The 19,095-nt window shown below is 43.6% G+C and overlaps 1 protein-coding gene across 2 annotated transcripts in view; it reads left to right on the top strand.

Annotated features, from left to right (window-relative positions):
• Positions 1–8,757, top strand: part of NDUFS1 (NADH:ubiquinone oxidoreductase core subunit S1) — a 29,533-nt gene extending 20,776 nt beyond the window's left edge. For both annotated transcript variants that reach the window (XM_073306578.1, XM_073306579.1), the window contains exons 13-19: positions 1,228–1,357; positions 2,204–2,364; positions 5,303–5,457; positions 6,173–6,348; positions 7,147–7,281; positions 7,461–7,533; positions 8,013–8,757. In XM_073306578.1, coding sequence (XP_073162679.1) covers positions 1,228–1,357; positions 2,204–2,364; positions 5,303–5,457; positions 6,173–6,348; positions 7,147–7,281; positions 7,461–7,533; positions 8,013–8,104 — 922 coding nt within the window. In that variant the 3' untranslated portion in view covers positions 8,105–8,757. The remainder of the gene's footprint in view (positions 1–1,227; positions 1,358–2,203; positions 2,365–5,302; positions 5,458–6,172; positions 6,349–7,146; positions 7,282–7,460; positions 7,534–8,012) is intronic.
• Positions 8,758–19,095: the final 10,338 nt, after the last annotated feature.

Raw genomic sequence — 19,095 nt, 5'->3', positions numbered from 1 at the left:
CCTCATAACTCATGTGTTCCAGTCCCCTAATAATTTTTGTTGCCCTCCGCTAGACTCTTTCGAATTTTTCCACATCCTTCTTGTACAATGATATCATTGTACCAAAGAAAAATCATAGGGCCTAATGCTGCGTGTACATGTGTGCAGATGTTCCATCGAAGGCACTCAGAGTGCGGAACCCAGAATATGTATTATTACTGAAGCGAAACAACTATAGTAAAAAGATTATCTACATGGTAATCACAAAATTGCACTTAATTGTACATGTGCAGAAAAAGGTGAGATTTAAAAAAAAAAGAAACTTCTGTAGAATTCTATCAGTATGCCTTGTCATTAGAATCATCATCTTACTGGATTTGGCTAACAATCTTTCCTATGTCTTAACAGTACAGCCCAATCCCATTGGCCTGGGGACATCTAAAACTTTTGAATAACCAGGCATTCAGATAAACAGAAGTGCTATTTTGAATTGCATTTTCACTGACTTAGTCCTGCCAAGCTGCTGTTTCTGCTGAAACAGAATTCGGTCTTGGGGCTGGTCTATCTGAACAATTAATTAGTGGTAAAGTGGCATGTGATTCTACCCAGCACTAGCCTATTGCAGACTAGCTATCCATGTGGACCATGCTGATGCGCATTAACAGTTTGTGCTTTCATCTGCTTCTGAGATCAAAGTGCATTACAGGGTTCACATGGTCAGTTAGTGTGGGGTAGACTTACAGCTCAGCTTGCTGTGATCTGATTGTGTAAACAAGCCCCCAGGGCTTGTCTACGCTTAAAATGCTGAAGCAGTGCAGCTGTGCTGCTGCAGCAAAGACACTTCCTATGTCGATGAGAGGGGTTCTCCCATCAGCATAGATAATCCACCTTCCTGAGAGATGGTAGCTAGGTTGACAGGAGAATTTTCTGTCAATTTAGCATTGTCTACATTGGGGTTAGGTTGGTTTAACTGTGTCACTCAGAGGTGTGGATTTTCACACCCCTGAGCAATGCAGTTATACTGACCTACCTTCCTAGTGTAGACCAGGCCTCAGTAATTGTAGTTAGTCGTTTGGAACCACTATACAGATACAAACTCATTGATTAGCACTAAGAGGTTAAATGAAGTTATTAACAGGGTGATCAACAGGGCTACGTAGAGGAGACACTGTGGATTTGGATATATTTTTGTATAAATGGAATTCAGAACTGGAATTATACTGTATTTTGTTCTTGCTATATTTCCAGCTGGCTTCACAATGATCTGCAGGTGGCTCTTGTGGGCAGTGCAGTGGATCTGACCTACACGTATGATCATCTGGGAGATTCCCCACAGATACTCCAGGACATTGCTTCAGAAAAACACTCCTTCATCAAGGTATGTGCTTCTTAATAATGCACCTATTCAGATATGTCAGAATATAACTATATCTTTCACTGGTGCAGTGTTTAGAAGCTCTTTCGGAGGGCGGTTTTATAACATTCACTGATGTAGTAATGGTTAAAAAGCAGGGTTTCTCTATAAATTGTTTAATATGCTCACCGTAAAGCTGAGGTTTGAAAGTTCTTTCCAATGTGTGAAACTGAAACGTACATGATCATAAATCTCTAGCACGTGTCCTCTTCTGAGTGAGCTGAGTTGTCCCTTCCAGCCGCTGTTGTTTCCAGTTAAACAATTTCTAGCTGGAAAAGGCCCAGAACAACACTGCTTTGGCCGAGATAACATAAGTCTTTGCTATAGCAACATCTGTAGGTTTTTGCTAGAGATAAAATAGATGGATGATTTCAAAGCTGCAGCTCTGCTTGCTTGAAAGGATAGTGTTTTAAAAACACTGGATTTGTTTTCTTTCATGTTCCATACTACTGTAACACTATTCATAAAAAGAAAAGGAGTACTTGTGGCACCTTGGAGACTAACCAATTTATTTGAGCATGAGCTTTCGTGAGCTACAGCTCACTTCATCGGATGCATACAGTTTCCACGGTATGCATCCGATGAAGTGAGCTGTAGCTCACGAAAGCTCATGCTCAAATAAATTGGTTAGTCTCTAAGGTGCCACAAGTACTCCTTTTCTTTTTGCAAAGACAGACTAACACGGCTGTTACTCTGAAAACTATTCATAAATAATTTCTTGGAAATCCTGTTCTGTACCAAAATTCAATTTCATTGCCTTAGAATGAGAATTCATTCTTTTTTTAAAATTGTGGGTTTTTTCCCCCTCAGGTCCTTAACCAGGCCAAAAAACCAATGGTGGTGGTAGGCAGTGCAGCACTTCAGCGCAGTGATGGAGCAGCTATCCATGCTGCAGTTTCCAGCATTGCACAAAATGCTAGGACAAAAAGTGGAGTTGGTACTGACTGGAAAGTTATGAACATCCTTCATAGGTTCGTTCTACAGCATTTCTACAGCCTTTCTGCTTTACCTACCTGTGGTATATATTAAACTCTTTATGCCAAGTGTGAAGACTTCTCAGTACAAACACACGGGTTCTAGCTTGCCAAGGCTTATATGTGGAATTAAGCAGCACCTAAAACTAAGAGACAATATAACCTAGCAGAAAAGCTTCCATAACCTCTGTTTCATGATTTAGCAAGCATTTCAGCTAGTCACTGGGACTGTTAGCACAGAGGCAAATTTGGGTTTAGAATAGGAGAGGGGTTAACAATATAATACACTATCGTGCCTAGCAGGACATACAGACAACCAATGCTACTTGGTAAGCAAATACTGTTTACATAGAGGAAAGGCAGAATTTCAATAGTGCTTAAGAAGACTGGTAATTAATACTTCTCCTGCATTGTATAGTTCTCCAGGTAAGATTTTTGCCTTTTTTAATCAAGTGGTCTACTAAATTAGTGTTCCCTGTTAACCAGGTGTATTCTTTTGTGATTTGATATTAAAAGATCCGGAAATTATCCAGATAGTCATTTAAACTACTTATTAAGATAATTCTTGCTAATGAGCCTGTTTGCTATCAGGAACTAACTACTACTTAGGGTATGTCTACACTACGAAATTAGGTCGAATTTATAGAAGTCGGTTTTTTAGAAATCGTTTTTATATATTCGAGTGTGTGTGTCCCCACAGAAAATGCTCTAAGTGCATTAAGTGCATTAACTCGGCGGAGCGCTTCCACAGTAGTGAGGCAAGCGTCGACTTCCGGAGTGTTGCACTGTGGGTAGCTATCCCACAGTTCCCGCAGTCTCTGCTGCCCATTGGAATTCTGGGTTGAGATCTCAATGCCTGATGGGGCTCTTTCCTTCATGCCCTAGGAGATTTTGACAAAGGTTTTGGCATTTCGAAAACTGGAATGGAGTTCTGATAGCACGGATTCCTCTCCCCATACAGCAATCAGATTCCGTACCTCCCGTTCAGTCCATGCTGGAGCTCTTTTGCGATTCTGGGACTCCATCATGGTCACCTCTGCTGATGAGTTCTGCATGGTCACCTGCAGCTTGCCACACTGGCCAAACAGGAAATGAGATTCAAAAGTTCGCGGTTCTTTTCCTGTCTACCTGGCAAGTGCATCTGAGTTGAGAGTGCTGTCCAGAGCGGTCACAATGGAGCACTCTGGGATAGCTCCCGGAGGCCAATACCATCGAATTGTGTCCACAGTACCCCAAATTCGAGCCGGCAAGGCTGATTTAAGCGCTAATCCACTTGTCAGGGGTGGAGTAAGGAAATCGATTTTAAGAGCCCTTTAAGTCGAAAAAAAGGGCTTCATCATGTGGACGGGTGCAGGTTTACATCGATTTAATGCTGCTAAATTCGACCTAAAGTTCTAGTGTAGATCAGGGCTAAGGATAACAAGAACCCTAGTTCCATCTAGTCTGTTTTCTGCTTAAGACTGTAACTGAGATACTTTAAATCTGAAACACCTGTTTGTCAATGCCTGTAAAGGAGAATATCTTGAGTGAAGTTACTCTTTTACATGAGTGTAAATCTGGAGAGAGTAACTCCATTGAAGTCAATAGACTTACACTGGTATAATGAGGGAAGAATTTGGTCCCCTGAATATAAATTAAATATACAACACTGATAGCAAAGAGAGAAAATTCACATTAAAATATTGGTGAAACAAAAATAAGTCATTCTCTCCAAATACTACATTTGAAAAGGCATGTAGTATGAGGTACCTTTGGGTAGTCTCTTCTGTATTAAGACTTCCATGCACATACTGTAGAAATCCATAAGAAAGGTCAATCATAAGAAAGTTTGGGTGCTCCAACAAAAGGTGCATTTGTAATTGTAGCAGATAAACATATGTAACTATTTATTTTATTTTATTTATTTATTTTTAAATGGGGTGGAGGGCACTCAAAAGGGCTCAAGGGTGTAAAGGTCAGTTTCCTTGATTTTAAAACCAAAGTATTTGGAAATTCCATATAGGGATCGTTGGATGGAGGACAAGCTGTGCATTTTTCCAAAAGGGGTAGCAATGTTAACACAGCCTCCAAAACTGTCCAAAAAAATAGCTGATCTAAGCTTAAATCTATTTTTCCCCAGCATTACCCTGTTAACAAAAAAAGCAAACCTAATCTCCTCCTCATCATGGGTGAGTAGATTAATGCAAGGCTGCATTAATGGCACAGAGTCAACTTAACTTAAAAATTATGTTTTTTCTTTTTGAAATGTTTGCCTATTAGTACAGGTAACACCTAATATTACTATAAGCGTATAAATAGACTTTTTTTTCCCTTCCAATTTAATGTATTTGACAACACTCTGTATGGAGAATGTGACATTTTGCAGGTGTACTACAGAAACTCTTTAACTAGGGCTGGCCAGAAAATAAGAATTCAGTTGTGAAATGTTGGTTTTGACCCTTTTTTTTTTCGTTTCACATCGGGACAAGACCGATCTTTAGCTATATTTTTTTGTACACAATTTTGAGCCGCACTCCAGAATAGCCAAAAGCCCAGTGGTCAGGATACTCGCCTGGGATGTGTGGGAGACCCACTTTTAAGTCCCTGCACTGCCTGATCCAGGAGAGAGACTTGAACCTAGGTCTCCTGCATCCCAGGTGAGTGCTCTAACCACTGGGGTGTAGCTCTCTGGTTATGACTTAGATGTGAGAGACCTTCCTAACAAAAGTAATCAAAACTGACTTAATTTGTGTGTTTCAGCTAATCAGTATTTTCCAATAAATGTTTCATCAAATTTCAGATCAGCATTACTTTTAACTGTGTTTTTAAAAAAAAAAAAAAGACTAAATGTCAAATTGAGATGTATGCCCCTTTTAAAATATTTCAAAGTTGAAAAGGAAATGTGGGGGAGAACCTGACACTTTATAATCTTTAATAAGTCTGTCTGTCTTTGCAGGGTTGCAAGCCAAGTAGCTGCTTTGGATCTAGGTTTCAAACCAGGAGTGGATGCAATCCGGAAGAACCCTCCCAAAGTACTGTATCTTTTGGGGGCAGATGCAGGTTGCATAACACGTCAAGATTTGCCAAAGGATTGCATTATCATCTATCAGGGTAATTAGAACAAATAATTCAAGAAATACTGCCTCAAACAATTTAACCAGTAGGACACAATTATGAATATGACTTCACATGCTTTTTATTTTTATCATCAGCTTTAGCGCAAAATATTTTTAAACTTAATTTGCTCACACGGCACTGACATTCCTCCTTCTCACCTCTGTTGGGAAATGGAAAAAATGTTTGAACTTAACTGCTGCAGGGAGAAGTGACTATTTCATATTTTAGGAAAACAAACCTTCCCACTGGATACCTGGGGTTATTGGCAAAAAAATACAAATTGGTTTACCCTCTTGATCATGGTGTCAAATCTACTAATGGAAGGCTGTTCTCATTCCAGTCCATGTCACAAAAGTAGTAATTACCAATGATCTAGATACCCATGTTTTCCCACAGCAGTCTTAGCTAAGGCCAAGAATTGAATGGATATGATAGTTCAATCTCCATTTTTGACACTGGTTGTGGTCCAGCTAGGCTACTTATGTTATGGACAAGTATGACTTTAATCTCCAGGGCTGTCAGTCTTTCCTGAACAGTAAATTTACTCAAGCAAAAGTTCAGAAGAAAAATTCCTTTTTAAGAGGAATACAGTAGTTCTAATGTGTTAATACATCATTCCTCTTGAATTATGCTTACAGATGCCCTATAGTTATTCCTGTGTAGCTTCCCGTCAGAACTTGGCTTTCCTCTTCCCATTTTTTTCCCTCAGGACATCATGGTGATGTGGGCGCTCCCATGGCTGATATTATTCTCCCAGGAGCAGCTTACACAGAGAAATCTGCAACATATGTGAACACTGAGGGCAGGGCCCAGCAGACAAAAGTAGCAGTAACACCTCCTGGCATGGCAAGAGAGGACTGGAGAATTATTAGAGCCATCTCTGAGGTACTGTAACTGTATTAGAAATTGAAAGCTCTAGTAAGAATCTAAATGGAACTTGGAAACTGTTTACAGTACCTTTTTTAGAATGCAGATTTGTGTTCAGGATTGTAGGTACAAAGTCTCATGGGAGTATGTGTGGGACTGAATTAATATGAAGCAAGACTGCCTTTAATGATGTCTGTGGGGTAAATGGGATTGTGTTTTCCACTCTGAGATTTTGACATTATTACAGCTCCTAGATATGCTTTGAGAATGTATAATGGATGACTTTTAACTGCAGCAAATTCTGTTAGCCAAGGCAGGATTCCCTAGAGCAACCTGGAGGACAGACTGGGAGCATGCTTTACTGCTTCCCCGAAAAGGAACAGTGTGGATCCCCTGACAGTATGTGTGCTGATAACGTGTGGTAGGGCTGAACACATCCTAACTGGCCCTAGGAGATATGGTTTATCAACCACGGTCTCTTGTAGTGTTGTCCTGAATGCTGTAGAGAGATCTGACTCTACTGCTTGCATGGTAGAAGAGAAGCCACGCTTCTGTCCTTGTCCTTCCCCTCTTCCTTGAGTAACAGACAGACTCCAGCTCTTAATATCCAGAAAACTTAATTACTGGCATCAAGAGATCAACACAATATGTTGCAAATTAAGCACAGGACTAGCACTTTAGTCATTCACTCCTCAAATTAGTGGAGCTTTTCTCCCTGCTTCATTGTAGATATTTGAGTTAATGTTTAAATACTTAATATGTATTGGCCAGAGGACTAGATTTGATGGAGTCTTGTGGCTTTTTTTTTTTTTAAAGCTAACTGGTGTGACCCTCCCTTACGATAACCTCGATCAAGTAAGGAACAGATTGGAAGAAGTTTCTCCTAACCTGGTCCGATATGATGATGTAGAGCAAGCTAACTACTTCAGCCAGGCGAATGAGCTCTCCAAGGTATGAACATTTAAACTATGAGCATCAAACTATGTAAGAGGCTTGCTTATATGTAGTACTAAGCACACAGTGCACTGTACAGCAGGAGAGCGTAGTCAAAAAAGTACTGTGGTAACACAGTCCTGCCTCATAGGTGACTGCTTAATCTCCTAATATACCTTCTTTCTTTTCCATTGCAGTTAGTGAATCAACAGTTGCTTGCTGACCCTCTTGTTCCACCTCAGCTCACAATTAGAGATTTCTATATGACAGGTATGTGGTCATAGCCTTACTTGATGAAAGTAGAATTGTATTAACTCATCTCACTCTTATAGCTTTGCTGTGTTATTTCATTAGAGCTACATTATAACACACAGATGCATAATTAATTAATTGTAAAGGTGCTTCCAGAATATTAAGACCCCTTAAAGGGACACCCACATACACCATGCTTCTGTTTGGAAAATTTTGTACCTACTGTTCTTACCTGAGATATCTAAGATCAGAGGGCTGAATGCTACAGACTTGTAATCCTTATTCAGCCAAAATTCCCAATGAGCTCAATGGAAACTTGTACGAGTAAGGTCTAGAATTTGGTCCTGTATTTTCAACTAAGTGTGTGTGGGGTTTTTTATATTCCCCAGATAAAGATTTTTAGTAAACCATGGGGTTTTATGACTTTAGGTCTCTCCGTAGGTCTATTGGTTGTGTTCTGAAATGAACACTCAATACCAAAATAAATGTCTTTGCAGATCCAATCAGTAGAGCATCCCAGACAATGGCCAAGTGTGTGAAAGCAGTCATTGAAGGTGCTCAGGCAGTAGAAGAGCCATCCATCTGCTGAAGAATGTAATCACACCGCTACCAAAATCCATCAGATATTCTAGTAATATGTTGGTATGACTAACTTTCAAAAAACAGTTATTTTATGGTGTTACACTTTATGTTCACATCTTCATGAAAACAGTTCAGATCACCTAATATGGGGCTATCAGTGTGCTTGGAAATTAAACACAACACTCAATTTATTGGACCTAAAAAAATATGAGTACGGTGATTGTGTACAAACATGGTAGATTATTAAAATCAGTTAATTTCCTATGTAAATGGTTTGTATGGCTTGTGATTCTCTTGCATAAAAATAAAGATTTAAACATAAATCTTAAACAAGTTTTTAATGTGACAAAAATTCTGGAAACCAATCTTTTACTTCCAGTGCATCTGGAAATCTCAATTATTTGACGCTTTTAAACATCCATTGTAGTTGCAAAGATTCTACCATTGTATACAGAAGGCAAAACCCATGTACTACCACCCTGAGTGACACATGTCCTTCCTCTTCATTCAAATACACCCATTTACAGCTCTCAGCACTAAGAACTAATAGATTTGCTGATGCTTGTATTCTTTCATTTGGTCAAGATCGGAAAATACGTGCAAGAAATAAAATCTGTATGGCATGTAGTCTTTCAGTGATGCCTTTCTTAGGTAAATTGCTCTCTATTTAGAAAAAGTGGAAGATTGTCACACACAAAAAAGCCCTCAAAACAAAACCTGAATCACTTACCATGAGGGAGGTTGCAGTGATTAGAGAAGGGGCTTATTCCTAGAGTACTTTAAATCTGGACTTGATCTCTTTTCTCCCTGCATTACTCCATTCTGTTATAGAAGCAATAAAAGATGTAGCTTCAGAGTGACTTCAAGTGTTAAGTCGCATCAACTTGAAGCCCCAAAAGCTGCCAGTTTGCAAGGTAAAGAAAGGAGAGTTTGCATTATCTGAAAACGTTCATTAAATGTGTCAAATATAAATAGCATACTAACTTATTTTGAAATCATTTAAAAAAAAAAAAAAAAGACTGCAAGTCATTGATTTTCTGCATCCTTCAAATTCAGTCTTGGACTGAGTACCACCAGCACCTTGGCTGACAAAATATTGTTACAGGCAAGATTCCTGAAACTGAAAGGCATTTACAGCAGTTTGGGCAAAAAGTTAAGTAGCCTATCCTGTAGTTTGCTATGTGCAGGCTGAATTGCTTTCAAAGGGTATGGCTACAGGGGGATAAAAACCCCACAGCTGGCCCAGGTCAGCTGACTCTAGCTGCAGGGCTAAAAGTTGCTGGGTAGAGATTCAGACTCGGGTTGGAGCCTGAGCTCTGAGACCCTCCAGCCTCCCAGGGTCCCACAGCTTAGGCTCGAGCCTGAGCCTGAATGTCTACATGGCAATTTTTAGCCCTACAATCTGAGCGCTGAGAGCCTGAGTCGGCTGACCTTTGCCAGCCACAGCCATGCAATGGGGCTTTTATCCTCGTGTAAACATATTCTTATGGGCATAGCTTTATTCTTTCTGAGCCAAAGGTAAAACCATGTTAGTTATGTAGTAAGTCTCAAACTATTGCATCATGAGACACTTGCTTATTCATCTGGAGTGGAATTTTTCAAAGTCACCTAAGTGACTTTTGAAAATCTCATCCCTTGCTCCTGTAGTATGCAGGCTCGTAAAGGTTCTGAGCCTTGAAATTTGAAGATAACATTCTGAACATGAATTTATGTAGTGTTAACTTAGAACAGCTCTAGGAAAGGCATGAACAATTTAAAGCCCCATCCTGATGCTCAAAGCCTGATTAAAAAAGAAGGTAACTTTAACATTGAGTTGCACGCATATATTGCATGTGCAAATGGACAACCAAGGGGCAGAAATAAGTGATCATGAATGTCCCACATCTTTCCCTGCCAAGTGAATGGCTTTACAATGTAAAGCTGTGTTCTACCCATAATCTTTGAAATAGCCACCAATAAGAGCTCTACTGATTGTGTTCAAATGTTTTAATCTTTTGTCTTCCTCCCCTTGCTTGTTCGTTCTTTGTTGTCTCCTGTTTTTTACCTCTTAGAATGATTTTTTGGGATGGGTTTCAGCGAGACGTAGAAATGCATTGAAATGCCTATTTCCACTGTCACAAATGGTGGCAGCTCCTGAGCTGTGTAATGTGTATCAACTGCTACAGCAAGAAAATCCCCTATTTTATAGTTGTGAAATGTGGCTTTTTTGTAAAGGGGGGAGGGTGGGAGAGAAAGCACACACCCAACTGGTAAATCCTAGACATGTTTCTAACTCAAACATATCAGAAGATACAGTGTAGAAGGATACAGCCAAGGTCTAGTAAAACTGATGTACCTAGTGCTCCTCAGTTGCTAAGGATGTTTATAGCCCTTAGCATTAAAAGGAAAGGATTGGATTTAAAATACTTTAAAATGTGTCCCTTGTTTTCCTAATACTGATGTGACTGTTTGGGCTGCGATACCCCTCAGTCTACCCATTCTGCCAGCATAGGTCCCTTTTAATCTGTTTTGCTGAGTCAGGCTCTTAAAAGCTACATACACACGGCAGGGCCACACCCAGCTGCAGATCAGTTTTGGGAAGACTCATCTTAAGGGCCTTGTTCCAGCACTCAGATGTCCAACTCCCTTGGAGTACAGATCCAAAGATATATTATGACATTCGCCGCTTCCCTCAGTGTGGAAGAGGGATGTGCACACTTCTTCCCCCCTCCCCCCCCCGTTAGAAATTGCATAAACCGGGTTATATTATAAACCAGAAATAAATTGATTAACTGTAACAGGTGTATTTTAAGTAGTTAAGGAGGTAGCAGACAGAAAAAGGCTGATTACGAAGAAAATAGAGAATGCAAACTGAGCTTAATACACTAAAGAAACTGGTTATATGTGAGTTCTCACCCTAAATGTCATTCAAATAATCTTCTTCACAGGCCAGATGCCCTTCCAGCCTGGGCCTAGTTCTCTTCCCACCAGAAACATGTTAATACTTTGCAGCAGTTTGAGGCACGAAGTGTTGGGATATGTCTCATTTAATCTTTTTTTCAGAAATGCTTTCGCTGGCTAACAGAGCTGAAAGAGACTACATCTCCCAGAATACAACATCTGCATTTCCTGTCTGCTGATCTTGCTCGAGCAGCATTACCTATCACATGACCACTTTAGACTAGCTTTGCCTTTCTCTTCATGCTTATGCTCATCTGCCCAATAGTCGAACACCTCTTCCCCCACCAAATCATCAGGTAAATGCAGTTGTCAGTCAGTGATTTTAAAGAACATATTTAGGGGAGGGGGGTAGAGGAGAACCTGCCACATTTCAAATTTCTCCCTCATATGGCCTTTTCTGCACTAGGAAAAGAAAAGATGTATTGCTAACTAACTCAAGGTAAAATGCTAGTGAAGACAAGACAGTTTGTTGTTTTCACATGAGTTAGCAGGTTGAGTTAAATACTAGGCTCCCTCAGTCTTTAACTGGCCTTCTAACTTCCAAAAATTATAAACTGCCTTGACAACAAGGAGTCCTTGTGGCACCTTAGAAATTAACAAATTTATTTGGGCATAAGCTTTTGTGGGTTAGAACCCACTTCATCAGATGCATGGAGTGGAAAATACAGGAGCAGGTATAAATACACGAAAAGATGTGAATTGCCTTACCAAGTGTGAGGTTAGTCTAACGAGACAATTCAATTGACAGCAGGATACCAAGGGAGATTGAAGTGGTAATGAGAGTGGCCCATTTCAGACAGTTGACAAGAAGGTGTGAGTAACAGTAGGGGGAAATTAGTATTGGGGAAATTAGGTTTAAGTTTTATAATGACCCAACCACTCCCTGTCTTTATTCAGGCCTAATCTGATGGTGTCCAGTTTGCAAATTAATTCCAGTTCTGCAGTTTCATGGTGGAGTCTGTTTTTGAAGTATTTTTGTTGAAGAATTGCCACTTTTAGGTTTGTTGTTGAGTTACTAGGGAGATTGAAGTGTTCTACTGGTTTTTGAATGATATGATTCCTGATGTCAGATTTGTGTCCATTTATTCTTTTGCATAGAGACTGTCCAGTTTGGCCAATGTACATGGCAGAGGGCCATTGCTGGCACATGATATATCACATTGGTAGATGTGCAGGTAAACGAGCCCTTGATGGTGTGGCTGATGTGGTTAGGTCCTGTGATGGTGTCCCTTGAATAGATATGTGGTCAGAGTTGGCACCGGGGTTTGTTGCAGAGTTTAGTTCCTGGGTTGGTGTTTTTGTTGTCTGGTGTATAGTTGCTGGTGAGTATTTGCTTCAGGTTGGGGGACTGTCTGTAAGCAAGGACTGTCCTGTTTCCCAAGGTCAGTGAGGGACCGTCCTTCAGGATAGGTTGTAGATACCCAGAAGTCACCTACTACAAGACAGGCCCAACAAAGAAACGCCACTAGCCATCACCTTCAGCCCCCAACTAAAACCTCTCCAATGTATCATCAAGGATCTACAACCTATCCTGAAGGACAATCCCTCACTCTCTCAGATCTTGTGAAACTGCAGAACTGGAATTAATTTGCAAACTGGACACCATCAGATCAGGCCTGAATAAAGACTGGGAGTGGTTGGGTTGTCATAAAACCTAAACCTAATTTCCCCCTACTGTTACTCACACCTTCTTGTCAACTGTCTGAAATAAGCCATTCTCAATTCAAACATTATTTTTCCTCCCTTGGTATCCTGCTGTCAATTGAATGGTCTCATTAGACTAACCTCACACTTGGTAAGGTAATTCACATCTTTTCATGTATTTTCTACTCCATGCATCTGATGAAGTGGGTTCATGAAGTGGGCGAAAACTTATGCCCAAATAAATTTATTAGTCTCTAAGGTGCCAAACGACTCCTCGTTGTTTTTGCTGATAAGACTAACGCGGCTACCACTCTGAAACTGCCTTTATTTCACTAGCATTTTATCTTGAGTTAAGAATACACCTTTTTTCCCTAGTACAGACACAGTCTGTAAGGCTGAAGGGAAGATGTACTGAGGAAAAGGAAGGTTGAGAAGGGTTTGAAGGTTGGTAGGTAGGATTCTAGTACTCTCTGAGGACAAGGAGGTTTTTCACCCTCACCCAGTTACTTCTGCTGCAGGCTGTGTCAGTGTCAAACTGTGAATAAGTTGAATTAGAAGTATACTAAAGAGGAAAAAATATAGATGAGTAAACTAACTCACCCAAGCCTTCCCTTAAGCTTCTTCCTAAGGGTATGTCTACACTACGGAATAAGGTCAAATTTATAGAAGTCGGTTTTTTAGAAATCGGTTTTATATATTCGAGTGTGTGTGTCCCCACAGAAAATGCTCTAAGTGCATTAAGTGCATTAACTCGGCGGAGTGCTTCCACAGTACCGAGGCTAGAGTCGACTTCCGGAGCGTTGCACTGTTGGGTAGCTATCCCACAGTTCCCGCAGTCTCCGCTGCCCATTGGAATTCTGGGTTGAGATCCCAATGCCTGATGGGGCTAAAACATTGTCGCGGGTGGTTCTGGGTACATATCGTCAGGCCCCCGTTCCCTCCCTCCCTCCGTGAAAGCAAGGGCAGACAATCATTTCGCGCCTTTTTTCCTGAGTTACCTGTGCAGACGCCATACCACGGCAAGCATGGAGCCCGCTCAGGTAACCGTCACCCTATGTCTCCTGGGTGCTGGCAGACGCGGTACGGCATTGCTACACAGTAGCAGCAACCCCTTGCCTTGTGGCAGCAGACGGTACAGTACGACTGGTAGCCGTCATCGTCATGTCCGAGGTGCTCCTGGCCACGTTGGCTGGGAGCGCCTGGGCAGACATGGGTGCAGGGACTAAATTTGGAGTGACTTGACCAGGTCATTCTCTTTAGTCCTGCAGTCAGTCCTATTGAACCGTCTTATGGTGAGCGGGCAGGCGATACGGACTGCTAGCAGTCGTACTGTACCATCTTCTGCTGGGCAGGCAAGAGATGAGGATAGCATGCAGTCCTTCTGCACCGTCTGCTGCCAGCCAAAGATGTAAAAGATAGATGGAGTGGATCAAAACAAGAAATAGACCAGATTTGTTTTGTACTCATTTGCTTCCCCCCCTCCCCTGTCTAGGGGACTCATTCTTCTAGATCACACTGCAGTCTCTCACAGAGAAGGTGCAGTGAGGTAAATCTAGCCATGTATCAATCAGAGGCCAGGCTAACCTTCTTGTTCCAATAAGGACAATAACTTAAGTGCACCATTTCTTATTGGAACCCTCCGTGAAGTCCTGCCTGAAATACTCCTTGATGTAAAGCCACCCCCTTTGTTGATTTTAGCTCCCTGAAGCCAACCCTGTAAGCGCCCCTCCCGGCGTCAGAGCAACGGCAAACAATCGGGCATCTGAGAGTGCTGTCCAGAGCAGTCACAATGGAGCACTCTGATGGGGCTAAAACATTGTCACGGGTGGTTCTGGGTACGTATCGTCAGGCCCCCGTTCCCTCCCTCCCTCCATGAAAGCAAGGGCTGACAATCATTTCGTGCCTTTTTTCCTGAGTTACCTGTGCAGACGCCATACCACGGCAAGCATGGAGCCCGCTCAGGTAACCATCACCCTATGTCTCCTGGATGCTGGCAGACGCGGTACGGCTTTGCTGCACAGTAGCAGCAACCCATTGCCTTCTGGCAGCAGACGGTGCAATACGACTGGTAGTCGTCCTCGTCGTGTCCGAGGTGCTCCTGGCCACGTCGGCTGGGAGCGCCTGGGCAGACATGGGCGCAGGGACTAAATTTGGAGTGACTTGACCAGGTCATTCTCTTTAGTCCTGCAGTCAGTCCTATTGAACCGTCTTATGGTGAGCGGGCAGGCGATACGGACTGCTAGCAGTCGTACTGTACCATCTTCTGCCAGGCAGGCAAGAGATGAAGATGGCTAGCAGTCGTACTGTACCATCTTCTGCCGAGCAGCCATGAGATGTGGATGGCATGCAGTCCTTCTGCACCGTCTGCTGCCAGCCAAAGATGTAAAAGATAGATGGAGTGGCTCAGAACAAGAAATAGACCAGATTTGTTTTGTACTCATTTGCCTCCTCCCCTGTCTAGGGGACTCATTCCTCTAGATCACACTGCAGTCACTCAGAGAAGGTGCAGCGAGGTAAATCTAGCCATGTATCAATCAGAGGCCAGGCTAACCTCCTTGTTCCAATAAGAATGATAACTAAATGGTGCACCATTTCTTATTGGAACCCTCCGTGCAGTCCTGCCTGAAATACTCCTTGATGTACAGGCACCCCCTTTGTTGATTTTAGCTCCCTGAAGCCAACCCTGTAAGCCGTGTCGTCAGTCGCCCCTCCCTCCATCAGAGCAACGGCAGATAATCGTTCCGCGTCTTTTTTCTGTGCGGACGCCATACCAAGGCAAGCATGGAGGCCGCTCAGCTCACTTTGGCAATTAGGAGCACATTAAACACCCCACGCATTATCCAGCAGTATATGCAGCACCAGAACCTGGCAAAGCGATACCGGGCGAGGAGGCGACGTCAGCGTGGTCACGTGAGTGATCAGGACATGGACACAGATTTCTCTGAAAGCATGGGCCCTGCCAATGCATGCATCATGGTGCTAATGGGGCAGGTTCATGCTGTGGAACGCCGATTCTGGGCTCGGGAAACAAGCATAGACTGGTGGGACCGCATAGTGTTGCAGGTCTGGGACGATTCCCAGTGGCTGCGAAACTTTTGCATGCGTAGGGGCACTTTCATGGAACTTTGTGACTTGCTTTCCCCTGCCCTGAGGTGCATGAATACCAAGATGAGAGCAGCCCTCACAGTTGAGAAGCGAGTGGCGATAGCCCTGTGGAAGCTTGTAACGCCAGACAGCTACCGGTCAGTTGGGAATCAATTTGGAGTGGGCAAATCTACTGTTGGGGCTGCTGTGATGCAAGTAGCCCACGCAATCAAAGATCTGCTGATATCAAGGGTAGTGACCCTGGGAAATGTGCAGGTCATAGTGGATGGCTTTGCTGCAATGGGATTCCCTAACTGTGGTGGGGCTATAGACGGAACCCATATCCCTATCTTGGCACCGGAGCACCAAGCCGCCGAGTACATAAACCGCAAGGGGTACTTTTCGATAGTGCTGCAAGCTCTGGTGGATCACAAGGGACGTTTCACCAACATCAACGTGGGATGGCCGGGAAAGGTGCATGATGCTCGCATCTTCAGGAACTCTGGTCTGTTTCAAAAGCTGCAGGAAGGGACTTTATTCCCAGACCAGAAAATAACTGTTGGGGATGTTGAAATGCCTATATGTATCCTTGGGGACCCAGCCTACCCCTTAATGCCATGGCTCATGAAGCCGTACACAGGCAGCCTGGACAGTAGTCAGGAGCTGTTCAACTACAGGCTGAGCAAGTGCAGAATGGTGGTAGAATGTGCATTTGGACGTTTAAAGGCGCGCTGGCGCAGTTTACTGACTCGCTTAGACCTCAGCGAAACCAATATTCCCACTGTTATTACTGCTTGCTGTGTGCTCCACAATATCTGTGAGAGTAAGGGGGAGACGTTTATGGCGGGGTGGGAGGTTGAGGCAAATCGCCTGGCTGCTGGTTACGCGCAGCCAGACACCAGGGCGGTTAGAAGAGCACAGGAGGGCGCGGTACGCATCAGAGAAGCTTTGAAAACCAGTTTCATGACTGGCCAGGCTACGGTGTGAAAGTTCTGTTTGTTTCTCCTTGATGAAACCCCCCGCCCCTTGGTTCACTCTACTTCCCTGTAAGCTAACCACCCGCCCCTCCTCCCTTCAATCACCGCTTGCAGAGGCAATAAAGTCATTGTTGCTTCACATTCATGCATTCTTTATTCATTCATCACACAAATAGGGGGATGACTACCAAGGTATCCCAGGAGGTGTGGTGGAGGAGGGAAGGAAAATGCCACACAGCACTTTAAGCACAGCACTTTAAAAGTTTACAACTTTAAAATTTATTGAATGACAGCCTTCTTTTTTTTGGGCAATCCTCTGTGGTGGAGTGGCTGGTTGGCCGGAGGCCCCCCCACCGCGTTCTTGGGCGTCTGGGTGTGGAGGCTATGGAACTTGGGGAGGAGGGTGGTTGGTTACAGAGGGGTAGCAGTGGCAGTCTGTGCTCCAGCTGCCTTTGCTGCAGCTCAACCATACACTGGAGCATACTGGTTTGGTCCTGCAGTAGCCTCAGCATTGAATCCTGCCTCCTCTCATCACGCTGCCGCCACATTTGAGCTTCAGCCCTGTCTTCAGCCCGCCACTTACTCTCTTCAGCCCGCCACCTCTCCTCCCAGTCATTTTGTGCTTTCCTGCACTCTGACATTATTTGCCTCCACGCATTCGTCTGTGCTCTGTCAGTGTGGGAGGACAGCATGAGCTCGGAGAACATTTCATCGCGAGTGCGTTTTTTTTCTTTCTAAGCTTCACTAGCCTCTGGGAAGGAGAAGATCCTGTGATCATTGAAACACATGCAGCTGGTGGAGAAAAAAAAAGGGACAGCGGTATTTAAAAAGACACATTTTATAAAACAGTGGCTACACTCTTTCAGGGTAAACCCTGCTGTTAACATTACATACATAGCACATGTGCTTTCGTTACAAGGTCGCATTTTGCCTCCTCCCACCGCGTGACTACCCCCTCAACCTTCCCCCCTCCCTGTGGCTAACAGCGGGGAACATTTCTGTTTAGCCACAGGCAAACAGCCCAGCAGGAATGGGCTCCTCTGAGTGTCCCCTGAAGAAAAGCACTCTATTTCAACCAGGTGACCATGAATTATATCTCACTCTCCTGAGGATAACACAGAGAGATAAAGAACGGATGTTGTTTGAATGCCAGCAAACATACACTGCAATGCTTTGTTGTACAATGATTCCCGAGTACGTGTTACTGGCCTGGAGTGGTAAAGTGTCCTACCATGAAGGACGCAATAAGGCTGCCCTCCCCAGAAACCTTTTGCAAAGGCTTTAGGACTACATCTAGGAGAACCGCAAATGCCAGGGCAAAGTAATCCTTTCACATGCTTGCTTTTAAACCATGTATAGCATTTTAAAAGGTACACTCACCAGAGGTCCCTTCTCCGCCTGCTGGGTCCAGGAGGCAGCCTTGGGTGGGTTCGGGGGGTACTGGCTCCAGGTCTAGGGTGAGAAACAGTTTCTGGCTGTCGGGAAAACCGGTTTCTCCGCTTGCTTGCTGTGAGCTATCTACAACCTCCTCCTCATCATCATCTTCTTCGTCCCCAAAACCTGCTTCCGTATTTCCTCCATCTCCATTGAAGGAGTCAAACAACACGGCTGGGGTAGTGGTGGCTGAACCCCCTAAAATGGCATGCAGCTCATCATAGAAGCGGCATGTTTGGGGCTCTGACCCAGAGCAGCTGTTCGCCTCTCTGGTTTTCTGGTAGGCTTGCCTCAGCTCCTTCAGTTTCATGCGGCACTGCTTTGGGTCCCTATTATGGCCTCTGTCCTTCATGCCCTGGGAGATTTTGACAAAGGTTTTGGCATTTCAAAAACTGGAACGGAGTTCTGATAGCACGGATTCCTCTCCCCAAACAGCGATCAGATCCCGTACCTCCCGTTCGGTCCATGCTGGAGCTCTTTTGCGATTCTGGGATTCCATCATGGTCACCTGTGCTGATGAGCTCTGCATGGTCACCTGCAGCTTGCCACGCTGGCCAAACAGGAAATGAGATTCAAAAGTTTGCGGTTCTTTTCCTGTCTACCTGGCCAGTGCATCTGAGTTGAGAGTGCTGTCCAGAGCGGTCATAATGGAGCACTCTGGGATAGCTCCCGGAGGCCAATACCATCGAATTGTGTCCACAGTACCCCAAATTCGAGCCGGCAACGTCGATTTAAGCGCTAATCCACTTGTCAGGGGTGGAGTAAGGAAATTGATTTTAAGAGCCCTTTAAGTCGAAATAAAGGGCTTCATTGTGTGGACGGGTGCAGGTTTACATCGATTTAACGCTGCTAAATTCGACCTAAAGTCCTAGTGTAGACCAGGGCTAAGAGACACAGTGCAAACTCCCCGTAGGTCAAG

Source organism: Lepidochelys kempii, chromosome 11 (genome assembly GCF_965140265.1).
Source record: "Lepidochelys kempii isolate rLepKem1 chromosome 11, rLepKem1.hap2, whole genome shotgun sequence".
Classification (NCBI taxonomy): domain Eukaryota; kingdom Metazoa; phylum Chordata; order Testudines; family Cheloniidae; genus Lepidochelys; species Lepidochelys kempii.
Note: the sequence above shows the minus strand (reverse complement) of the source record. Positions and strands in the feature narration are given on the sequence as shown.